The following is a 24,196-nucleotide window of genomic DNA, read 5'->3' on the forward strand; positions in this document are numbered from 1 at the left end:
AGCGGGTGTTAAAAATATCCATGCCAGCCTTACTCCCCCCAGCCATCATATTCTTTTACCCCCAAGAGTCAGTCAGTCAAGTGGAACGCTTATCCCGGCCTCCGCATCCTCCTCCACTCCTTGGAATGGACTTCTTTTCTCCCCCATGCTGACACCGACATTCATTTTAATCTAATTTCATTTGGACACAAATGCTGGGACAGCCCCAGCAGTCTCTCCCAGAACTTTGAACAAGAAACCTATATGTGCAGGGCAATTAGTCTGCTTGCTTATGAGAAGGGAAATCCAGACAATGAGGTATTGAAGGCAGGGTAAATCAGTGAAGGATTTTTCTGTCTGTTTCTGCCATGGAGGACCTGTGACTTGTGCGAACTTCAGGTTTCCACTCACCAGCTGACAGGCATGCTTGATCCTCTCCACAATCCCATCAAGTCCCAAGTACTGTAAAGACAACCACAGTGGCAGGGCACGGAGCTTGTCTGCTGGCTTATTTGATGTAAGACCGGAAACTAAAGTCTAAAAAAGTCAATATAGGTTTATTACTTAAAGCCAGTGAAATCACATAGCAGAACTAACCACTTTCCATTTACTATGCACTTAGTTCGTGTCAGATGCTATGCAGGCAGTTGGCTTGCATTATTTATTTGATCATCAAGCAACTCCACGAGCAAAATATTCTAGGCAACTTGGCTCGGAGACCTTGCTTTTTCCAAGGGTTCGTAGCTAACATGTGGCAAAGCGGGATGAGAATCCAGACAGGTTCATCCCAGAGCAGGAGCTCTTAGCCACTCAAGAGGCAGCCCCTTCCAAGGCTGTTCTGAGCATCCTCAAATACTTGGCCAGAAACACATGAGCAAGGCTTAACTGTTTAAGAATCACTGAAAACTTATTCTGCAGCTGCCTATCACTAAGTGGCTCACTAACAAGAACCATCACTACGCTTTTAAGAATTACATCATTTTGTAACTTTTTAGACAATGTGGAAGATCAAGAGCCTTAAAATAATCTTAATTATTAATTCCACTGTGGGAATCCAGTCTAAGGAGTAATTTGAAACACGAGTGATACTCATTATTTCAGTAACAAAAACGTGAAAACAGCCTAAAAGTTCACAAATGGTGGATGACTGTGGTACTTAAATGATGGAATATTATACAGTGATAAAAGTTTTTCATACACATGGGGAAGTATGGGGAGAATAAATAGAAAAAAATATATATGGCATAGTTTTCCTTATGTAAAAAAAAGATTTTTTTTAATGAAAAATCACAGATGTAGCATTAAGGAAAAGATGTACTTTTTCCTTTTTCTGTATTTTGCCCCCAGACTCAATGATTACTAGCCACTCCCTCCTCCCTCCCAGCGAGAGGAAGTTTACCAAGGCAGGATCGTCATGCTTATAGAGGGTCACGGCCGGAACAGCTGGCAAACCCAGCCACGGGCCCGGAGTCAGCGTCATGCTGTCACATTTGGTTGCAGCCTACCACAGAGAGAACAACTTCCTGTTAGACTATCAGGATCCAGTCAACCCAGCACCCTCTTCCATTCATAAAAACCACCAGGGATTAAGTGATTTTAAATTCCTTCTTAAAAACACAGTATCTAGTAAATCAACAACATACCAGCACTGAAGAGGAGACATAACCTAGAGCCAAGGTTGCCAGATTCACACTGGAAGAAAAAACACAGACCTCAGAACTAGTTATTTACTGCTGCTTATTTGCTAAGTATGTACTCACCCCCGCAAAAAGAAAAACAAAACGGCTGTGCTGTTCCCCGCTGACGTTTACATGTCTTTCAGCTGTGTTGGTAGCATTTGCAACAGCAACATAAAGTGTGGTACATATATTATACAAATTTCAGGAAAACCTGGAAAATGCATTTTAATTAAAATGTTTCGGGGGATGGCTTCTACTTATCTAGTGTAGTAAGTGTCGTACTTTCTATCTTGGTAAGTATTATATCCAAGTCATCACGCTTCCCAGAGGGACAATATTAAGACGCAACACACCATGTACGTATGACGTGCTGGAAATGGACCCCGAGGGCTGCCCCACATCCTCCTCGCCTTTTGTCTTTGCAGCACTCCAGTGGCCTTCTGGGAATCCACCCCCACCTCCTCTGTGAGATCTCAGCCTCAAAATCACCTGAACTATCAGAGAATTACATTTCCCTGGCCACAGTGACTGGCTCAGCATGCGACTCCTGGCAGTATCTCTGACCCTCTGGACACAAAGCTGGAAAGGCGGCTGGAGTTGCTGCAGCCACTCTGCACCAGAACAGGAAAGGCTATCTACCTCCAGCCGGAGCCACCACAGAGGACGTTCAGCCAAGTGACTTGGTGCCTACTGCCGATCCTAACACTGGCCTGAGTTACGGGAGCCAATAAGATCTCTTTATTATCTGCAACCCAGAGAGTCCTTGGGCTTCCCTGGTGGCTCAGCTGGTAAAGAATCTGCCTGCAAGGTGGGAGACCTGCGTTCAATCTCTGGGTTGGGAAGATCCCCCGAGAAGGGAACGGCCATCCACTAGAGTATTCTGGCCTGGAGAATTCCATGGGCTGTATAGACCATGGGATCACAAAGAGTACAACATGACTGAGCGACTTGCACCTTCACTATCACTTCACCAGAGTCCTTAGCGATAAATATGACGACAGAGTGAGCTCTTCCCAGGCACTCTGCAGGCCCACTCTGGACCCACACTCCCCTCCACTCACCCCTCCACGTGGAGCCATATGCCGTATTGCTCACAGAGCTCTTTCAAACGCCCAATCTTATCTGTGTGCCCCACTGCTGCAGTTCCTAGGATAAAACACACAAGAAAGGACACAAATTTTTCTGAGTCTTTACAGCATGACAAAAGCTTCTATATACATTATCTCCCTTTGAGAGAAGTAATATATCTGTTGAGATTTTCCTTGTAAACTGGCTTAAAATCAACCACTGCAAGCTGATTATTCAAGGATTATTCAAGTTTTAAAAAATAAAAAATCAAGCTCGCTGTCAATTTAAATCCTCTCTCTATATATCTGTATACACTAATTTTCTATGTACTTGATCTGTTGTTTCAGAATATATTCAAGTTTCCCACCAAGAGTGTGGGTTTATCCATTTATACCAGTATTCTGTCAACTTTTCCTTTATGTATTTCAGTTATATTCATAAGCATTTATACATATCTCTGAGTAGATGCCATGAATTATTACTATGAAGTCTATTTTATCTCACAGCAACCCTGCTCTAGTACTTTTGTTCTCTCAGCATTTGCCCAAGATGTGTGTGTGTGCTCAGTCATGTCTGATTCTTTGTGACCCAAAGGACTGTAGCCTGCCAGGCTCCTCTCTGTTCTCGGGATTCTCCAGGCAAGAATCCTGGAGTGGGTTGCCATTTCCTCTTCCAGGGCATCTTCCCAACTCAGGGACTGAACACTCATCTCTTGTGTCTCCTGCACTGGCTGGCAGATTCTTTACCACTACACCAGCTGGAAAGCCCTCGCCCGAGATATCCCTTACTTTTGGTCACTTTCTGGGTTATTTTTATTTAGATGTGTCCTTTATAAAAAAATAGAGGGAGACCTCGGTTTGATCCCTAGGTTGGGAAGATCCTCTGGAGAAGGGAATGGCAACCCACTCCAGTATTCTTGCCTGGGGAATTTCATGGACAGAGGAGCCTGGCAGGCTACAGTCCATAGGGTCGCAAAGAGTTGGACACGACTGAGGAACTTTCACTTTCTATAAAAAATAATACAATTTTTTTAACCCAATATGAAGGGTTCTTTGTTTAAATTTAGAAAGCATTCTGAAGTCAGCTTAAACACATTACACACGTTGACCCAACCCCTTGGTGACATTTACATGGCAGGCTTTGCTGGGAAGACCCTCTTTACAGAACACGAATAAAATGAAGTGTCGGCATGCTCCCAATTGTCCTAAATTTCCAGTTAGCAGAAGCCACCTAGTAAGATTTCAGATCTTCACCAACTGATTCAATGAACACAACTACGACAAGTGCTTCTCTTGCAGAGGCTATGCCAGGGAAAAGGCTGAAAACTCCACCTCCCAAACCCAAACCCATCTCAAATTAAAAAAAAAAAAATCTTAAATGACACATTAAGTTTAGCTAGAACAAAATCAAAGGCCAAGACATGGGTTGGGTCACATGAGCCATCAAAACATAAAGCACAATGCTGTGTTTAAGCAACTGGAGGCCACACTCACATTCTCTTCATCTTGGGGCAGTGTCAGCTGTCTGAGCACTGGGACTCGGGGTCTGGGGAACGCAATGTGGTCACACTGGTAAGTCACGCAACCAACCGCGTGTAAACTGACGCCCCTCCCATTTGTTAAGTGATTGACAGTACATTGGTTCTGTTTCTATTTAAATATATATACACTAAATCAGGCAGAAGAGACAGTTTTTCTGGTGGCAACAAGGTGGATGGATGCTTTTTCTGTTTATTATTGTTTTTTCATAATTAACTTTACTGAATGAAGTATAATTTACGTACAATAAAATCCATTCATGTATGTGCGTGCGGCGTGCTGAGTTGCTTCAGTCGATTCAATGAATTTTGACAAACGTATACGGCATGTAACCAGCATAGCATGACCCCCAAAGTTCCCTCATCTCCCCCTGATGTTTCACTCTTCTCTCCACTCCTCACTGGCCCCAGGCAACTGTGATCTGTTTTCTTTGCTGTCATTTTGTCTTCTTAGAATTTCATTTAAAGGGATCATAGACTATGTAACTTCTTTTATGTCTGGATTTTGGCACTTAATTAGCATGCTTCTGAAATTTATCCATGTGGATATGTATATCAGTAATTATTTTCATTTACTGCTTAGTAACCCATGACTTGTTTATCCTACAATTTACTCATTCACCAGGGGAGGGGAATCTGGGTTGTTTTCAGGCAAGAACACTGCATCTCTACAGCAGCCTAAGAGTTTCACTTACTCTGCATTCTCACTAGTGTTTGGCACTGTATTTTTTTATATTCTCTATTCTAACAGATGTATAGTAGTAGCTCATTGTGGTTTTACTTTGCATTTCTCTAATGACTAATGATATTAAGCATTTTTTCAGTGCTTATACATTCATGTATCTCTTTGGTGAAGTGTCTACTCAAATCTCTTGTTCACTTTAAACACAGTATTATTTATATCTGTAATTCTGAATTATAAAAACTCCTTGTATGTTTTGGATAGAGTCTTTGTCAGGAAAATGTTTTGCCAGTATTTTCTCCTAGTCTGTTACTTGCCTTTCCATTTTTTTTAAAGCATGGTTTTCTGGATAGCAAAAGCTTTTTTTTTCCTTAATTAAATTGTAGTTGATTTACAATGTTGTGTTAGTTTCAGGTATTGTTGTTGTTCAGCCGCTAAGTCATGTCCGAGTCTTGTGACCCTATGGACTGCAGCCCGCCAGGTTCCTCTGTCCGTGGGATTTTCCAGGCCAGAATACTGGAGTGGGTTGCCATTTCCTTCTCCAGGGAATCTTCCTGACCCAGGGATCGCACCTGTCTCCTGCTTGGCATTCTTTGCCACTGAACTACCTGACAGCAAAGTCATTCTTTTTCAGATTCTTCCATTAAGGTTATTACAAGATATTGAATATAGTTCCCTGGGCAGCAAAGCTTTTAATTTTTGATAAAGCCCAATTTATGGTTCTGCCTCTTGTGTCCCCAGAAATCTGTCCTCAGTCAAGGTCATAAAGATCTTCTACATGTTCTTCCAGAAATTTTACTGCTTTGGCTTTTATGTTCAGGCTTATGAACTATTTACAATTAACATCTGCATGTAGAGTGAGGTAAAGATTGAGGTTCAAGTTTTCCTATATTGATATCCAATTGTTCCAAAACCACTGATGGAAAAAGACTATCCTTTTCCCTTTAAATTACCTTTGGCATCTTTGTTAAAAAAAAAAACCTAAGTGACCATATTTCTATAGGTGAGTCTATTTCTGAACTCTCTTTCCTTTGGTTAAGCTCACACTCTTATCTTGCAGCTGTATAGTAACTCTAAAAGTCAGACAAGGTAGGTCTTCCAATGCTGCTCTTTTTCACAATGATTTTCACTCATCTTGGACCATTTTATGTCCATATAAATTTTAGAATCAGCTTATCCATTTCTATCAGCAAGGAGATCCAACCGGTCCATCCTAAAGGAAATCAGTCCTGAATATTCATTGGAAGGACTGATGCTGAAGCTGAAACTCCAATACTTTGGCCACCTGATGTGAAGAACTGATTCACTTGAAAAGACTGATGCTGGGAAAGATTGAAGGTGGGAGGAGGAGGAGACTACAGAGGATGAGATGGTTGGATGGCATCACCAACTCAATGGACATGGGTTTGAGGAAGCTCCAGGAGTTGGTGATGGACAGGGAAGCCTGGCATACTGCAGTTCATGGGGTCGCAAAGAGTTGGACACGACCGAGTGACTGAACTGAATTGATCCATTTCTAAAAGAAATTGGAAGTCTGCTAAGATTTTGATATGGATTGAGCTGAATATATAAATTAATTTGGGAGAGATCTGACAATAATATCAAGCCATTCAACCCATGTTTATGGCACACTGTTCCATTTATTTGGGTCTTCCTGAATTTCTCTCAGCAACATTTTATAGTTTTCAGTTTATACATCTTGCATTATTTTGTTACATTTATCCATGAAGGGTTTTTTGATGCTATTATAAATGGCCTTTAAAATTCGATTTCAATTGTTCATTGCAACCTTGATAGATTTGCTTATTAGTTCCAATGGCTGTTCTCTGTGGTTACCTTAGGACATTCTATCTTACAATCATGCCATCTATAAATAAAGACAGTTTATGTCTCCTCTCTAATCTGTCATGTAACTATTTTTGTCATGTCATGTATGTGTCATGTAATTATTTTTCTTGCCTTACTGCACTGTCCAGAGCTTCAAGTACAATGCTGAATACAATTTGGTGAGCATAGCAGAAAGTGGTAGTTGACTTGCTATCTCAAATGGGGAGATTTAATTTAGAAAAATTCAATTTAGAAAGGAAGCACATGATGGAGTAGAAAAGCACTTACATCCTAAATGAAAAAGTATATACACACAAATAAGAACTCCCCAAACAAACCAATATTTTACTATTATAATTCTCACCATGGTACTGATACTGTCTACCTCACATTCTTAAGACTTGATCTCTTTTAGGCTAAGTACCAATCTTCTTTTTTTTTTTTCCAATCTTCTACCTTGTATGTCCAAAATGGAAGATTCAGGTTCATGACACCTACCAGCATTTGCAACAAGAAGCAAGGGCAGTTTTCCTCGCTCTATGTCATCTTTAATCAGTTTCTCCAGGAAGGCAACATCCTGGGATTGAAAGACAAACCACAAAAACATGAGACAACCAACATAAACGCTATACAAGGAAAAATGATAACTTCTGAATGAAGCAGATACTCTCAAAAATTTACCAATTCTTTTCTAGACAATTTTCCTTTTTATCCCTCTAATTATAGATGAGAAAACAAAATCATTTTACTTGAAGATTAACTAAAAAACTCAGTTAAATGAGATTAAAGTTAGAAACTACATACACAAAACCAACATTTCTCTACTTTAAAACATTTATGATTTAAAAAATTCTCTTAAACTGTCCCCCTTGTCGCCACAAAAACAGCCAAAAATGTATCTCTAATGTTATGCCAACAAAGGTCCATTTAGTCAAAGCTATGATTTTTCCAGTAGTTGTGCATGGATGTGAGAGTTGGACCATGAAGAAAGCTAAGTGCCGAAGAATTGATGCTTTTGAACTGTGGTGTTGGAGAAGACTTTTTTTTTTGCAACTCTTTTTTTCCCCCCTCTACAACTTTTTATTTTCTTTCCTGCAGCACATGGTTGCAGTCTTGGCTGAAGCACGTGTTTTTTTTTTTTTTTTAGCTGCGGCATGTGGGGTCTAGTTCCCTGACCAGGGATTGAACCCAGGCCACCTGCATTGGAAACATGAAGTCTTAGGCACTGGACCACCAGGGAAGTCCCCTAGAGAAGACTCTTGAGAGTCCCGTGGACTGCAAGATCAAACCAGTCCATCCTAAAGGAAATCAGTCCTGAATATTCATTGGAAGGGCTGATGCTGAAGCTGAAACTCTAATACTCTGGCCACCTGATGCAAAGAGCTGACTCACTGGAAAAGACCCTGATGCTGGGAAAGACTGAAGGTGGGAGAAGGGGATGACAGAGGATGAGATGGTTGGATGGCATCACCGACTCGATGAACATGAGTTTGAGCAAGCTCCGGGAGTTGGTGATGGACAGGGAAGCCTGGTGTGCTACAGTCCACGGGATTACAAAGCGTCGGACACGACTATGACTGAGTGACTGAACTGAACTGAATGTTATTCAATGATGTATCTAAACCAGAAAACCTAACTACCTTGAAAAAGAAATGCAGAATCCTAAAACCTATCCCTTCTGCTTCTGACTTCAGTATGGAAAGCCTCACCACTTGTATGTCTGAACATAAGCAGAATCCAATCCCAAGGATTGTGATAAACAACCTTACTTTCAAAATCTGCCCATTCATAAATCCAGGTTAACAGTGATAACCATTTGAAAGAATGGTTTAGAAGGAATTTCTGATGCTTAATTGAACTCCATGTTTCTACTTAAAGCAGGTGATACAGTGATTATAAGACTCCTTAAGAGCCAGGTGCTGCTCACCTTTCTGCCAGTCAACCTGTGTGGACATTCAAACCTGGAAGCATGTATTAGGCAATGGGAAGATCTAAGCACCCCGTGAATAAGCTAATAATTATCTGGAAGCCAGCGAACAGAGCCACAGTTGAAAGGAAGATACAGTCTCAAAACACAATTCTTTCTTATTTTATAAACTTACCATCAGAGCTTACCACTGTATTTTACCATTATAAACTTTACCATCAGAGCTTACCATCTGATGCTGGGATCCAAACACAGTGTTACAGGGCACCCGACACAAGCAGGGAAAGGGCAGGCCAAGCTGTGGGGAGAAGCACGCAATTTCACAAGAAGGATCTTTGTCTCCATCCCCTTACATCCCTGAAAGACTGTGGTTCTAAGTCACAATTATTCTTTTAAAACAATCCCTTCCTTAGGAATACTTAATATAAATATGTAGATGTTAAAGTATATCTAGAGAGTCAAGCCAAAAAACTCAAGTGGTGGAGGAGGGTGGGGTGGTAAATTTCCAGGAGCTGTCTTCTAAGAGGATACAGACAATGTAAAATTTTCTAAATGAGTCAATTGAATGAGTAACTATCAACTCATCTTCTAAATGAGTACCTATTCTTCGCTATATTTTAGAATATGCCAAAAAAAACAAAAAACTTTTCCAAATGGAGAAACAAGCTGAGCCTTTAGCATTTTGGGGGGTAATTTAGGATCTTCCCTCCAAGGATTAGTGGTAAATAACACCACCTAAAGGTATTCAAGGAACAAAATGTCCCACCCATTCTTAAAAAACAATAAATATGGAGCAACAGATGTACATATCTCAAGAGAAATGAAGTGTTATAAAGACAGTAATTGTCAAATAAATTTTATATTCTTCATTTTTAGCTTCCAAATCCTTAAGGAGATTATGTTTTAGGAATTTTTTAACATTTGAGCATATTGCTCTATATAACTAAGACTTGTAAGCCTTATAGACCAAAAATTTAATGAGCATTTTATTCACATTTTTTTCCTGTAAAGAATCTTTGCTCTAAATTATGAAAGTGAAACCCAAATAAAACACACAATAAATAATTACAGAAATTAAAAGTGAAAATGTCGTCCCATTCCCCCCACCCCTCAGACCCCCCAGTTAAGCCACAATTTGTCACTGTTGGGCTTCCCTGATGGCTCAGACAGGAAAGAATCCACCTGCAATGCAGGAGACCCAGGGTTGATCTCTGGGTTGGGATGATCCCCTGGAGAAGGGAATGGCAACCCACTCCAGGATCCTTTCCTGGAGAATCCCATGGACAGAGGAGCCTGGCAGGCTACAGTCCACAGAGTCATAGAGTTGGACACAACTGAGTGATTAACCTTACCCCTGTTAATAGGTTAGTATAGAACTTTCCAGATATTTTCTAGGCAAAAATATAATGTATTTATATATTTTTCCAGGTATTAAAAAATATGCACATTAGCATGTACATACTTTTAAAACATGAACACCTGCCACCTGCCTTTCCCACTTAACATCCTCACATATTTTTTGAAGACTTGATTGCTGTTCCAAAACAGCTTTGAGCCCGTAAGAGCCTGGCTCACAGCAAGTACCCAATAAGTAATTTCTTTCATGTTTCTGCAGAGGTATTATAAAATTCCTCATTTTGTATATCCTTAAGAAGAGGGCATGATTTCATTTTGATGTGAAAACGGGTAAAAATACTCTGTATTGCCGACCTGATTTAGTCCACTTAGGTTAATATTTGTTGCTGCTGATTAGTCACCAAGTCGTGTCTAACTCTTTTTCAACCCCATGGACTATACCCCGTCAGGCTCCTCTGTCGATGGGATTCTCCAGGCAAGAATACTTCTCCTCCAGAGAAGAAGAGGACACAATTTCTTGCCACCAGTGACCAAGGCTCAGAAATAACTCAACTCCCGAGTCTCTCCTCTGTTTCTCCCGGGGACTTCTCCATCTTACAGAAGACAATCCCTCCAATTCTATGGGTTTTGCTTTAAAATGTTCTTGGCCAAGAGGCTTAACAGGTTCTTGACTCAAGGTAGCACCCTATTCAAGCTTTCCTAAACTCCAGAAAAGGATAATGCTCTTTGATCTAATAATTCTAGACTGGCTCTGAAAATCCATCTGAGGAATATAACCCAAAGTATAGAAAAAGCTTTATGCACAAAGATGTCCATAACAGCACTATACAAAGAAAATTTCCCTAAAATGGTCATAGAAAGCCAAAGAATAAAAACACTAACTGTCCAAAAAGAAAAAAAAAATTTTAAATACTATACACTTACTTGAAGGAATGTCATGAAGGCATTAAAAATATACTTTACTTTGAAGAACTGATAAAACATGATATGCGCCTACAACAGTAAGTGAAAAAAGCCATGTATAGCCATGTAAAAACGTACATGCCCTCTGACTAATCAAAGTCTGAAAAGAAATAAAGTAAAATGTTGACTACAGTTGCCTTTGGGCAACTAAAAAAGACATACATCTCTCTCTAAACTTATTAATACACACACATTTACATCTAAAAATGACAAATGCATGTAAGAAAATCATCTTCCTTTTCACTTGAAAAAAAAAAAGCGGCTAAAGAAATAGGTCAACACACTTCAGAAACTTCTAGGACAGAATAAAGCATCGTTTCCTTAAACGATCACCCTTATGCCACATTACCTGATTACAGAGGTACTGGCCCAGGCCAGGCCTAGCAGCAGCACTTAGATAGATCACAGGCTTCCTGTTATATAACACGTTGAACCCATCCACTACAAAGTCTTCATAACGGGAATGGATGGCAAGCCTACAGATCTTTGCGAGCCCTTCTCTTTCTTCTTCGTGGAAATAAGCACAGCCATTTTCATACCTATTAAGAGACACTCACATGTCAGTATGTTCTTACCTCTGAGTTTATAAGTCCCAGTCTTATAACCATGGAAGTAAATCTTTTCTCAACCTAGAAACTGTCACCCAGATCAAAGGAGATAGGAATCACCCCCGTCTCAGATGGCTGAAAACTCACGGCAGCTGGAGGTTATAAAAAACAAAGGCAATGACCCTTTATCCACACTGAGCTCCTGGAAGAGTAGGAACTAAGAAAACCAGTAGGAAATAGGAATGCCTCCGATATAAAAAGGCTGAAGATCATGGATTGGCTTACTTTACCAGAAAATCAGCACTGGGTAATGTAGGCATGGTTTTTTGCAGTGTCAGCCCTAAAACATCCAAAGTTAAGTAAAACTGTCAATAATGCTAGTCAGGCTAAGTTTTGCTTTCACTATTATCTGCTTGGAAACTTTTATTCTTCTCCATCTCTAAAGAGAAAGAGAGAGAATTACAATTACAGGTGTTGGATTTTTATTAGAAGAAAATTTCTCCTTTGCCACACAGGCAAACTCGTACTCTCGCCAGGTCAAGCTCCTTCCCACCATCTGAAAATGAGTCTCCCAAGTTATTAAACGTTCCAACGTTAGGTAAACATTCCTTTTCCATAAAAGTAACAGTATAAATAAACACAAAATACCACTAGTCTTTATCTTCTACTGATTCCTTACTCAGCTAGAATTCCTTAATAATGACAGTATTTACCACTGTATAAAGCAAATTTCAATTTCCCAACACATACTCATCTTCCTTATGACAGCATTTCCCTTCTACTAAAACACAGCTAATACTTTAAATAAAAATACTCGAATCCAGGGACCTCTCTGGTGGTCTAGTAGTTAAGACTGGGGGCATGGGTTCAATCCCTGCTTGAGGAGCTAAGATCCAGCATGCCACACAGCATGGCAAAAAAAAAAAAAGAGAAAAACTCCCCCAAACTTGCCTCCATTTCACTGCTACATCTTCTATCAACATGTGCCAACTAGGAATATTCTTTCTCTTTCCTTATCTTTATTTTTTTAAATCATGGGTATGATGACACATTTACAGGAGACTTAGAAAATAGAGAGCAAGATCACATATAGTTCTGCTATATACGGTGACAAATGAGAAACTGTGGACATTGTTCAGCAGTGCAGGCTCATGTTCTCAGATCCTCCACATATTACTTCATCGGTTCATTTAATCCTCACAACAATGCCATCAAATGGATATTAAGTCTATCTCTGCTGCACAGATAGGGAGACTGAAGCACGCAGAGTGGTTGAGTAACTCTTCCGAAAGGGAAGAGGCAGATCTGACTCTAGGTAGCACAGCTCCAGAAAAGAGACTTCTCACAGTCTAGATCCAACTCATAAATGCCTTTACCAGAAACTAAAAACTTATTACCTGAAAATTCTGCAGAGCCATAAGGTAGTGTCTGAAAGTATCCTAGTAGTGAGTTTTCTCAGCTTCTCTTTATCCAGAGTTGAAATGTAAGCTCCCAGACTATGCCCCAACAAAGATATATGACCTTGTTCTCCAATATTCTGAATTCTGTTAATCAAAAATATTAGATTTTAAAAAAGGTATCAGTCTAAGCATAAATTAATAAAACTTAAGAGACACAGTATTCCACAAAAATTTGTCACATTTGAAATCCACTTAACGGCCTAGAAGGCAGAAATTGAGATAAATTTAGAAAATTCAATGTGTAATAAGGTATTCATAGCTTAGGGGGAAATTTTCTTTCTGAATTCAAGTGCTAGGAGATAAATATCCTTTTTATTGAATACCAACTAAATACACAAACTATTTTTAAGTAATTTTCTCCAAGTAAGTTCTTTAAATTAAATACTAGCTGTAAGAACTAGAGAGAACAGAGCTGAGATAAAATGTGCAGAAAACAATTTAAGAATTAATAGATGAAGATCAATTCCCTGCATTAAACAGCTACGTATAACAACTCAGCAAATTCAAGGGGAACTAGGTATTGCTTTACATATAATTAAAGTGGATGGACTGATTTTCCTTATAAAGAATAAATGTAATAATGAAAATGACAAAGAATCAACAGGATTCTGGGCAAAGACAGTTCACAGAAAAGGGAATATAAATGGGTCTTAAACCATACAGAAAAGACACTTAACCTGATTTCTTAAGAAAAATGCAAACTAAAACCATGCTGAAATATCATTTCTTATCTATCAGACTGGCAACAATCCATAAGTTTGCTAATACCCTTGTAGGCAAGTGTGTGGGGAAAAAGGTCCTCACACACACACAGAGTGGGAATGTGAACAGGCACAAGTCCATGCAGGGAAATTTGGCAATATCTGTCAAATTTATAAATATACAAACTTACTCGGTCTAGCAATCTCACTTCTAGGACTTTAATCTCCAGAAACACTACTTTGAGGAAATGACGCATGTACAAAGTTACTAGCTGCAGGAATGATTGTAAGAGTAAAACATGAATCGGAGACTAGTTAAATAAAATATGGCTCACCCCATTAACACTGTGTGCATGTTCGGTCATATCTAACTCTTTGCAACCCCAAGGACCGTAGCCCACCAGCCTCCTCTGTCCATGGGACTTTCCAGGTAAGACTACTGGAGGAGGCTGCCACTTTCTCCTGCAGAGGATCTTCCCGACCCAGGGATCAAATCCACGTATCCTGCACTGCAGGTGGATTCTTTACTGCTGAGCTACCAGGGAATGCCCAGAGCAACATCAAACAGCTCTTAAAAGGAGAAAGCGCCTTGTGTACTGCTATTCCAGGAATTTCAAGACATAAATGAAAACAAGAAGACACAGAACAACGTGCAGAGAATTTAGGTCCTGGAAGCAGTAAGCATAAACATCTGGCTTGGGTGTACGTATACATGAAGTATCTCTGAAGAATACACCAGAAACTGGCAGCTTATCTCTAGGAAGGAGAACAAGCTAGGGAGAGAGAGATAAGAAGGAATACTGCCTTTGCATATATACCTTTTCTATCTTTTGAAATCTGAACCAGAAGAATGCAGTACTTATTCTAAAAAACACTGTATTTAAAACAATTTAAGAGAAAACTAGATAAATTGCTTGACAGATGCATAAATGGAAATAAGATAAGCAGATGATTCACAGATGGCGTGGCTTGCCACCAATGAATTCAGCTGCAGTACTTCTCAGCAATCAAAAGCCCAGGAACAGAAACAGCCAGAAACAGAAGCACACAGCAGCTACCCTCTGGCCCCTGCGCCAGCCCCTCCCTAAGGCGCAAGACCATAAAAATGACAAGGTTTTAGTAAATGATTTCCTTTTATAAAATACATTATCTAAAACATGTCAACGTCTCCCTGAAGGAAGTGAATGCTGTTGTAACTTCATATATAATCTGGAATGAAATAAGGCTTATCATTGCAGTAACTTGTATGAATGCAATCATTATCAAACCCAAGAACACAGATACTTTCAAAGAGAAGCTGCCAACCGTTCTCCATTACCGGGTGCTCTGGGGCTCCTCATCTTCATCTCCGTGCATCAGATTCTGAACTAACTGGAGGATGCTCACCATGTCTTGTCCACTGTGGAACAGAAAAACAGTTGATAGACGGGGAAACAGCACACGCCACTCCCTCCCCTCACCAGTCTCTCACTATTTCTCTTGTCTCAACTAGCTTTGATGTCTTTCTGTTACAACAGAAATAATGTGTTTTGAGATACAGTATACACCACCTTGTTTTTTAAAAAAAAACCATAAGTTATCAACTGAATTCTGAATATAACCATACATATATTAAAGTATTAGTTGCTTAGTTGTGTCTGACTCTTTGCAACCCCATGGACTGCAGCCTGCCAGGCTCCTCTGTCCATGGAATTCTCCAGGCAGGAATCCTGGAGTGGGTAGCCATTCCTTTAACCTGGGTCTACTGCACTGCAGGCAGATTCTTGATCATCTGAGCCACCACGGAAGGCCCTTACTTGTGATTAATTAAATCTTCTACCTGAACGTAAGTTGTTTTTTTTTTGAATGTAAATTTGATTTTTAAAAATTTCACTAGCTTTAGCAGTATTTCTCTACCAGTTCATTTGAGTCTTGGAGACTACTTAGTAAGCATATTGTAAGGGTCAAAATAGTCCTTATAAGCTGCTGGAAGATCACAAAAGCAGCAAGAATACTATAATACCACTGGGTGTATCTAAGTTTCCTTCCATGTGGGATTCTTATCTGTTTGTTCTAACAGAGTTAAACATGAAATGCAGGCATCGCTTATTACCACCTCTTCCCCAAACTGGAGAAACTGGAGACTTGGTTAGAGTATAAACAGACTTACTTCTGTCCAAGATACGTTTTTAAATGCTCATTACGTGAGGTGGAAACATACGAGAAGAATGTGAGCGGGGTGTTCGTTAGCAATGGCAAGGTGACTTGCAAAACATGTGATGTCAACACGCTACCACTCTATTAAGGAGAAGGTGACATAAAAAGTTCTCCCTTTTGAAAAGCAATGTCCGCAAACCCATCTTCCTCAAGGTGCTGACCTTCACATGTGAAGGACTCTGGTCCTTGGACTCTATGCAGAAATGAAGCGAGGTGACCTTCAGGAAACCCTGTGTTACAGAGCAGTGAGGACGCCATTAGTCCATGAAAAGCACTGAACTCTGCGCCTGGAAAGTGGGATCTTGGATGCAGCTATCAGCATTATTAGTGTGAACACCCTGGACTGGCGTAATTAATGCACTCCCACTCTGAATTACAGATGCTCCTGGCAGTATCTCTTTTAGGGAAAGCTCTGCAGGATGAGTAGAACCCCATAATCCCCTTCAGCAGGCCCGGGTGAGGAGACTTAGAAGATCTGGTTCCTGTTCTCAGCTGGAAAATGAACTTCACCCATAGAGGACTTCCTCCATCCACTGGGATCCTTCCTCTGTTCTTTTGCAACCCTGAACGTATTTATATTCGGGTCAAAGGACGGCTTAAGGGAGTTGCACTATTTACCTATGCACGATTTCCTGGTTATAAAAAAAATAATACGTTTGTCCGAAGGAAACTGGGCCAGGACTTAAAATCCAAATTAAGTGCTGCTGCTGCTGCTAAGTCGTTTCAGTCGTGTCCGACTCTGTGCGACTCCATAGACAGCAGCCCTCCAGGCTCCGCCATCCCTGGGATTCTCCAGCAAGAACACTGGAGTGGGTTGCCATTTCCTTCTCCAACGCATGAAAGTGAAAAGTGAAAGTGAAGTCACTGAGTCGTGTCCAACTCTCAGCGACCCCAGGGACTGCAGCCTACCAGGCTCCTCCATCCATGGGATTTCCAGGCAAGAGTACTGGAGTGGGGTGCCATTGCCTTCTCCAAACATCCTGTAAAAACTTGGCTGAACATCTACTTATTTTCCTGATATTTTCCCTGCTACTTCAAACCACAAATATTGGACAGATTTCCTTTAGTTGCCAAAAAATAAATCACTCTACTAATAAATGAGCTGATGCTTTCCTTTCATTTTCTTTTCCTTACTATACAATACAATGGTAAATCTTATCAAGTTAAGATAACTCTCACAATAAAGCTCAGTCTACCAGATTGCTGGTTTCAAGGATGAAACAAGTACGATAGCTGAGTTATATTATGAGTCTTATATGCCTCTAAGAGGCTGTGTTAAACTCGGAACCGGGAAGGGGGAGAAACAGTAGGTATAGCAGCATCACCAACCAGCCAACAGCATTTCACTTTTCTGATGTTACACTGCATAGAACTCTCAATTTGCTTTGTGTTCATTAAAACTGTAAATCAGTGATGGTAAAATCTTGCTTTAAAGAAAATGTACACCCCATGTAAAGGTGCTTATCTGTTGTTGTGTTTTAAACCTTTTATTTACTGCTGGAGTACAGCTGATTAACAATGTCGTGATAACTTCAGGTGGACAGCAAAGGGGCTGAGCCATACGTATCCATTCTGCCCCAAACTCCCTTCCCATAACATTGAGCAACTGTGCTAAACAGTAGGAAAAAGTGGTTCTCTTCCTTGCCACCTACCTGCCTTGCAGTGGCCCTGGAATATCCCCTGATAGGGGCTTCTTTCCATTTTCCTCCTCTGTTCTTCTAATTTAAAGGAAATAAAAAATTGTTATATTTCTAACATTGGAGCATGAACATGTGATAATATTGCTCATAAACTCTAGTAACTGATGTGGGATTTGAAACACATATTCCCCCACCCCCACCCCATCCCAGCCCCCCAGGCTGGGCTATAGTTTAATTTCAGGAAAAGAATACTAAAAAAAAATAATAATACTTCAACCCATTTCTTGTTTACTTGACGTACTATACGACCTGAATATATAGTAAGAAGTATTTCTAGAGTCAAGTTAATATACTAAGTAAATTTTAATAGGCAGAAGTGAAAATTATAAGTCCTGCCCCTCAATTTCAAAATCCCTTAATGATAAAGCACCTTCCACTCCAGACAAAAACCAGTTTTAAAGTCAGCTGCAGCTAAGCATGACGTTCTGAAAGCAAGAGGTGTCTTCAACAGCAGGAAACCAGTGCCACCAGTTTTGCAGTAGGCTGAGCGCGTTTAATGGGGTCACGTCTGTTCCGCAGGCTCACCTCTGACTGTCCTCAAGCATCTTCATGGCCTCCTTCAAGTTTTTTCCCATTTCAGCTAGAGTAGGGTCTGCTATCTGGAAAAAAATTTTTCAAAAGGTTCAATGTTAACAACCTTCTACTACTTCCACAACAGAGTTCATCAAGAAAAAAACTAAATGTTAAGTCCATCTTCTTCTGGATTTATTATAACATACTTGGGTTATGAAGCACATGCTTGATGTCAGAATTCCAACAGTACAAAGTCCCAGCCCCTGGGAGGCCGCTTTTGGCATGTGCCTCTCCAAGCTTCCCTCTCCTCACGTGCGCTTCTCCACACTGCTTTTTTCCTGCTTTACAGTGAGTACCGTTCCACATCAGTAGGTCCGCTTCATTCTCTTTAGTGGTTACACCTTTTTGTATCTGATGGACGTATTATAGTTTAACGGTCCTGAATTAATGCACCTTTTAGGTTACTCGAGTTTTTCACTATTAGAAGAAAGTCCAGAGAAGTATGAATAGCATACTATTTGTTTTACGGCTGTAGCAAGCTGAAAAATGGGGCTTCCCTGGTGGCCTAGTGGTAACAATCTGCTTGCAATGCAGGAGATGTGGGTTCAATTCCTGGGTTGGGAAGATCCCCTGGAGAAGGAAATGGCAATCTACGTCAAGTGTTCCTGCCTGGAAATCCCATGGACAGAGGAGCCTGGAGGGCTACAGTCCATGGGGTCGCAAGGATCGGATACTGCTCAGCGGCTAAATCACCACCACCAAGCTGAAAACTAGCCCCCCCCAAAGACGTTCATATCCTAATCCCTAGAACTTGTGAATGTGTCCCTCATGTGACAAAGTCTCTGCAGATGTGATTAAACTGTGGTCTTCCAGGTGAGCCCTGAGTGCCCTAGCATGAACCAACATGAGAGAACTGGGAGGAGACCACACACAACAGAGAGCAGGTGCTGTGTCCCAGAGCAGAGAGAGATCTGAAGATGCTGCCCTTAGAACTGCCACCAATAAAGGCAGGGTGGCTGGCAAGCAACAAGCTGGAACAAGAAAGCAAGGGACACCCCAGAGCCTCTGGAGGGAGTGCGCCCTGCCATCCCTTGATGTCAGTTCACTGACAATGATTTCAAACTTCTGGCCTCCAGAACTGACAGAGAATACATTTCTGCTGATCCGAGCTACCCAGTGCATGTTAACAGGTTACAGCAATCACATGAAACTCCTACATTCAAGAATTTGCAAGCGCTTCTAAAACCTCCGGACACTTATACAAACGTGTAATACTGACGTCTCCAGAGGATTTATCATTCATATCCATCTACCTCCCATTCAAAACACAGATGAAACTAAATTTTTTAAATTCTCACAGAATTAAAACATTCACTCTTCTTATATCTCCGTAACAATTTTTAGGGAGACAGCCTTGTTGCCATGAATCTCTATGTAGCATGAGTTGAGTTATAAACAATTATAGAAGCTCTCTTTTGTTCCCCTCTTAAGTGTACTTCAAGTGTATTTATCTGCATTTTCCTCCTGTTGTCTACTGTACCTGGTAACAGCTTATCTTATGTAGATGTGCAATCAGTATTACCTTTAGTGTTGCATTACCTCCTCAAAATTGTGTTCTTTTTCTTAAAGAAATTCTACTGTTTACCAGTGTGAGAATACCAGGGTGGGTAGTCATTCTTCTCCAGGGGGTTTTTCCAATCCACGGATCAAACTTGCGTCTCTCACATTGCACGCAGACTCCTTACCGTCTGAGGCACCAGGGAAATCCCAGTGTAAGTATCAGAAAATGTTAAATCAAGAAGGGACCTTAGGGGTCTAGTCTAGGAATTGCCAACCTGAGTTCTTTTGAGCCTTAAGACTCTTGGGAAGAACTTTAGGGAGAAGGGGCTCGGCAGCCACCTGGAGCTTCCAGCTCCGCTCCCCTTTAATGAGATCAGCTCTGTTTTTAACAACAGGGTTTTGAGTCAAGTTTCCAAAAGAGGAAAAGTATAGCATGAAAGCCTCTGTTTCCAGTCTAACATTTTAATTATTTATAACTTACTTATTTTTGCCTGCACTACACGGCAAGTGGGATCTTAGTTCCCAACCAAGGATCGAACCAGTGCCCCCTGCAGGGGAAGTGCAGAGTCCTAACTACTGGACCACCAGGCCAGGGAAGTCCTGATGTCACACTTCCGAGAGGAAACTAAGACTTCGAGAAGGACCGTGACTTGCCTAGGCTCATGGAACTAATCAAAGACAGAGAGCTGCCAGAACCCTGGTTTCCTGATCTGTTCCTGCCTCTATTACACCACACTGATTCTACAAGGGGTTAGAAAAGAATCACGTAGCCATATCCGACCTGATTTTTACAAAAGATAGAAAAAAAATCACTTAAAAAACAACAGGTGTTTCCAATAGAAATCACAATTTAAATGCAACCACAAGGTGAGTGAGAGAGCAATTTAAAAGGGTCTCCTTGTTCTTCCTTAACAATTCTGGGTAGGAGGAGGAACAAGATAATGGTCAAGAGAAGTGATCTTGCTCCCCAGTCTGCTGGTCAAGGTCCTTACCACCCACATCTCCTGTGACACTCAAATCTTTGAGCATCTGGCCAAATGCAAAGACAAACAGTTTGCTTGATCAATTACTCTTCCCTGTTTCGTGCTTATAACATCTGTCCTGTCTGAAATGTCTCTGTGCCTTTTATCTACCGCTAACCACCTATTAAATCAGGATACACTACTTTCAAGAAACTCTTAAGGATAAAATCGCTTTCACTTTTTCACATCCCCTCTAATGATATCGATATCATTTTTTCCTAAATCAAACATCTGGACTCACTGCCTGACAAATGACTGTACTAATATTCACGGGGACAGCAGGATGGAAGGTTTGAACCCGAGGCCATTCTAATATGTATCTGCCCAATTTCTCACATCCCTCACTGTGAACTGTGTTACAGGTGGCCTTCCCAGTACAGGTATTCTCCCTAGTAAGATCATATGCTTCTTGAAGGCAGCCATTCAGACTCCCACTGATTCTGCCCTTCTCTTACAGGCCTCAAGGGCTTCCCTGGTGGCTCACTGGTAAAGAATCTGTCTGCAAGGCAGGAGATGCAGATTTTATCCTAGGGTCAGGAAGATCCCCTGGAGAAGGAAATGGCAACCCACTCCAGTATTCTTGCCTGGAGAATCCCATGGATAGAGGAGCCTGGAGGGCTAAAGTCCATGAGGTCGCAAGAGTCAGACACAACTGAGCAGCTAAACAACAGGCCTAAAATGTCTAAAGTCAGCCTGAGTCTTGGATTGCCTGCCACATTGCCTCTGAAACCCCTCAGGAAGACACAGCATACTGGATATCAACATATTGGCTCTAAGTTCAACACAACTAACTTTTCCTATAAGATTGAACAGATTTTTCAGTTAAGAATAGACAAAGTAGTCGACTTAAGAAGCTGCTTCACATGATATTACTTATTTTTAAACACCAGAATCACATGTGATGACAAGACGCTGACACTGAAAGAGGCAGGAGGGAAGTGCAGCTTCGTATTTCCCATCTGAGTCTCTCTCTCTCTCAAGAGCACACACTCATTGAGTGGAAAGACTGACATTTAAATTGTTCTTGCTCCTACTCTCTTTTAGGGAGTGAAGTGGGGGCAGGGGGTGGGGTAGCAGATGGGTAAGGAAAATAGCACGTTTAGTTAAATGTGAATAGAATGTGACTCCAGTGCTATAGACCCACATGGGCTTGTTCTGTTAACAGGATAATCCAAAATATAAAATGTTACCCACCTGCAGGATATCAGGCCTTAAGTCAAAGAATGCTCTAAGAAAAATATTTATCAATTGGTTACTTAAAAATTAAAAACTAAAAGCCATGCCTCCATACACTTCTACTGAGGACAGTGACTACTTTCTTCTTCACATTTCCCAACCTCAATACCTGTTACAGGGCCAGACAAAGGACTTGTGTGATAAATGTTAAAAAGCAATAGCAGGGCAACAGCCAGACACAAACCAAAATGAGCAAAGAATTAAGTTGAATAAAGATGTCCATCATTCAGTATTTAGAAGAAGAGTGTTTTACACTATTCAGGGAAGAAAAAAATAGTATTCTATGCCAGGTTCCTGGGAAAAATGTCATATTTTTCAAACCTTAGCACCTAACACAGGGCCTAGAGCAGAAAAAGGACTCAATGAGATTTGTGATCCTTAATTTACTGTGATCCCTCATTACTAACACTCACTGAATTGCTCTCTATATTCCAGGCATCATCTAATTAACACCTTTATATACATTGTTGTTGTTTATTCGCTAAGTCAGTTTGACTCTTTGTGACCCAATGAACTGCAGCATGCCAGGCTTTTGTGTACTTCACTATCTCCCAGAGTTTGCTCAAACTCATGTCCATTGAGTCGGTGATGCCATCCAACCATCTCATCCTCTGTTGTCCCCTCTTCCTCCTGCCCTCAGTCTTTCCCAGCATCAGGGTCTTTTCCAATGAGTTGGCTCTTCGCATCAGGTGGCCAAAGTACTGGAGCTTCAGCATCAGTCCTTCCAATTAATATTCAGAGTTGATTTCCTTTAGGATTGACTAGTTTGATCTCCTTGCTGTCCAAGGGACTCTCAAAAGTCTTCTCCAGCACCACAGTTCAGAAGCGTCAATTCTTCAGCACTCAGTCTTCTTTATGGTCCACACATGGTCCTGACATCCATATATGACTACTGGGAAAACCATTTATCATTGACTATACAGACCTTCATTAGCAAAGGGATGTCTCTGCTTTTCAATACGCTGTCTAGGTTTGTCATAGCTTTCCTTCCAAGGAGCAAGCATCTTTTAATTTCATGGCTGAAGTTATCATATGCGGTGACTTTGGAGCCCAGGGAATTAAAATCTGTCACTGCTTCCATTTCTTCTCCATCGATTTGCCGTGAAGTGATTACATACATTACTTCCTAGCAAACTCAAAGTTACAGAGTTGGCAGGCTTCAGAGCCAGAATTTAGACCAAGGTCTGAGGATTTCCCTGGCACTCCAGTGGTTAAGACTCCAAGCTTCCAATGCAGGAGGTGCAGATTTGATCCCTAGTCAGGGAACTAAGATCCCACATGCCTTGAGGTGTGGCCAAAAAAAAATTTTTTTTTAATAAAATAAGGTCTGAATTACTCTAGAACCAGTGCTCTTAACTACTAGGCAATACTGCCCCTCAATTTCATCAAATAAGAAAACAAAGCAACTTACACTTTGAAAAAGCTCTTGTCTCAAAATCATAATTAGAGCTAAGGTCTCATTTTAAACGTAATCCTTGTTTGACTGATGTTTTCACCTAGATAGATGTTAGTTTATCAGAAGACTCTCCCTATGGGTAAAATTTCTATTCTACAACAGCCTCAACTAGATGATCATAAACTTATTACCCAAACCAGAGCATATTTAAGAGTCAAGGCAGTACTATTAATAATTAAGTCAGGATAGCAGGTACAAACTGGGACAGTCCTGGGCAAACCAGGATGTACAGTTACCCCAGCCTTCACTACAGTGTTTACTTCCTATCTTAAATCAGTATTCCACCGAGTGAAGGCCAGGCAAATGTTTGCAGTGCCGGCTGTTCATGAGTTATAAGGTAAAACCAAAGACAACATATAATTCAAAAGGAGTGCACTGCAGTGCAGGTACTGCCCATGGCACTTTTCTCAATGCTCAAGATCGCACAGTATTGTTACGAGAGACATCTTTTCCTCCCTATAAACAATATATTTTCTCTCATTTAAATCTTGAGTACAGGAGCCTGATTAAAAATTAGGGGCTAACTAGAAACAATTCCTGAAAAAAGGCCCCTTTATTAACAAAAAAAGCAACAGAGTCTAACCATCCCCCGCCCCTTTTTTTTTACACAAAGGGGCTGCTTCCTCCAAAAGCTTATCACGTAGATGAATTTCCTGGACAAGATAGGGATATCTCGTCTCTAAGACAGAGTTCAGGATGAAGGAGGTTAGTAGGCAAGAAGACACTTGAGGTTTTTTAGACTCCTTATTGTTGTTGTTCAGTCGCTCAGTCATGTCTAACTCTTTG

The 24,196-nt window shown here is 40.8% G+C and overlaps 1 protein-coding gene across 2 annotated transcripts in view; it reads right to left on the reverse strand.

Annotated features, from left to right (window-relative positions):
- The window catches only part of PDXDC1 (pyridoxal dependent decarboxylase domain containing 1), a 54,807-nt gene that overhangs the window by 18,749 nt on the left and 11,862 nt on the right, over nucleotides 1–24,196 (reverse strand). For both annotated transcript variants that reach the window (XM_004020787.6, XM_042240056.2), the window contains 11 exons: nucleotides 18,149–18,222; nucleotides 17,576–17,641; nucleotides 15,046–15,126; nucleotides 12,964–13,110; nucleotides 11,368–11,557; nucleotides 8,929–8,997; nucleotides 7,271–7,349; nucleotides 2,720–2,804; nucleotides 1,623–1,671; nucleotides 1,379–1,480; nucleotides 391–516 (listed from right to left, as the gene is read on the reverse strand). In XM_004020787.6, coding sequence (XP_004020836.3) covers nucleotides 391–516; nucleotides 1,379–1,480; nucleotides 1,623–1,671; nucleotides 2,720–2,804; nucleotides 7,271–7,349; nucleotides 8,929–8,997; nucleotides 11,368–11,557; nucleotides 12,964–13,110; nucleotides 15,046–15,126; nucleotides 17,576–17,641; nucleotides 18,149–18,222 — 1,068 coding nt within the window. The remainder of the gene's footprint in view (nucleotides 1–390; nucleotides 517–1,378; nucleotides 1,481–1,622; nucleotides 1,672–2,719; nucleotides 2,805–7,270; nucleotides 7,350–8,928; nucleotides 8,998–11,367; nucleotides 11,558–12,963; nucleotides 13,111–15,045; nucleotides 15,127–17,575; nucleotides 17,642–18,148; nucleotides 18,223–24,196) is intronic.

This window comes from Ovis aries, chromosome 24 (assembly GCF_016772045.2).
Source record: "Ovis aries strain OAR_USU_Benz2616 breed Rambouillet chromosome 24, ARS-UI_Ramb_v3.0, whole genome shotgun sequence".
Classification (NCBI taxonomy): domain Eukaryota; kingdom Metazoa; phylum Chordata; class Mammalia; order Artiodactyla; family Bovidae; genus Ovis; species Ovis aries.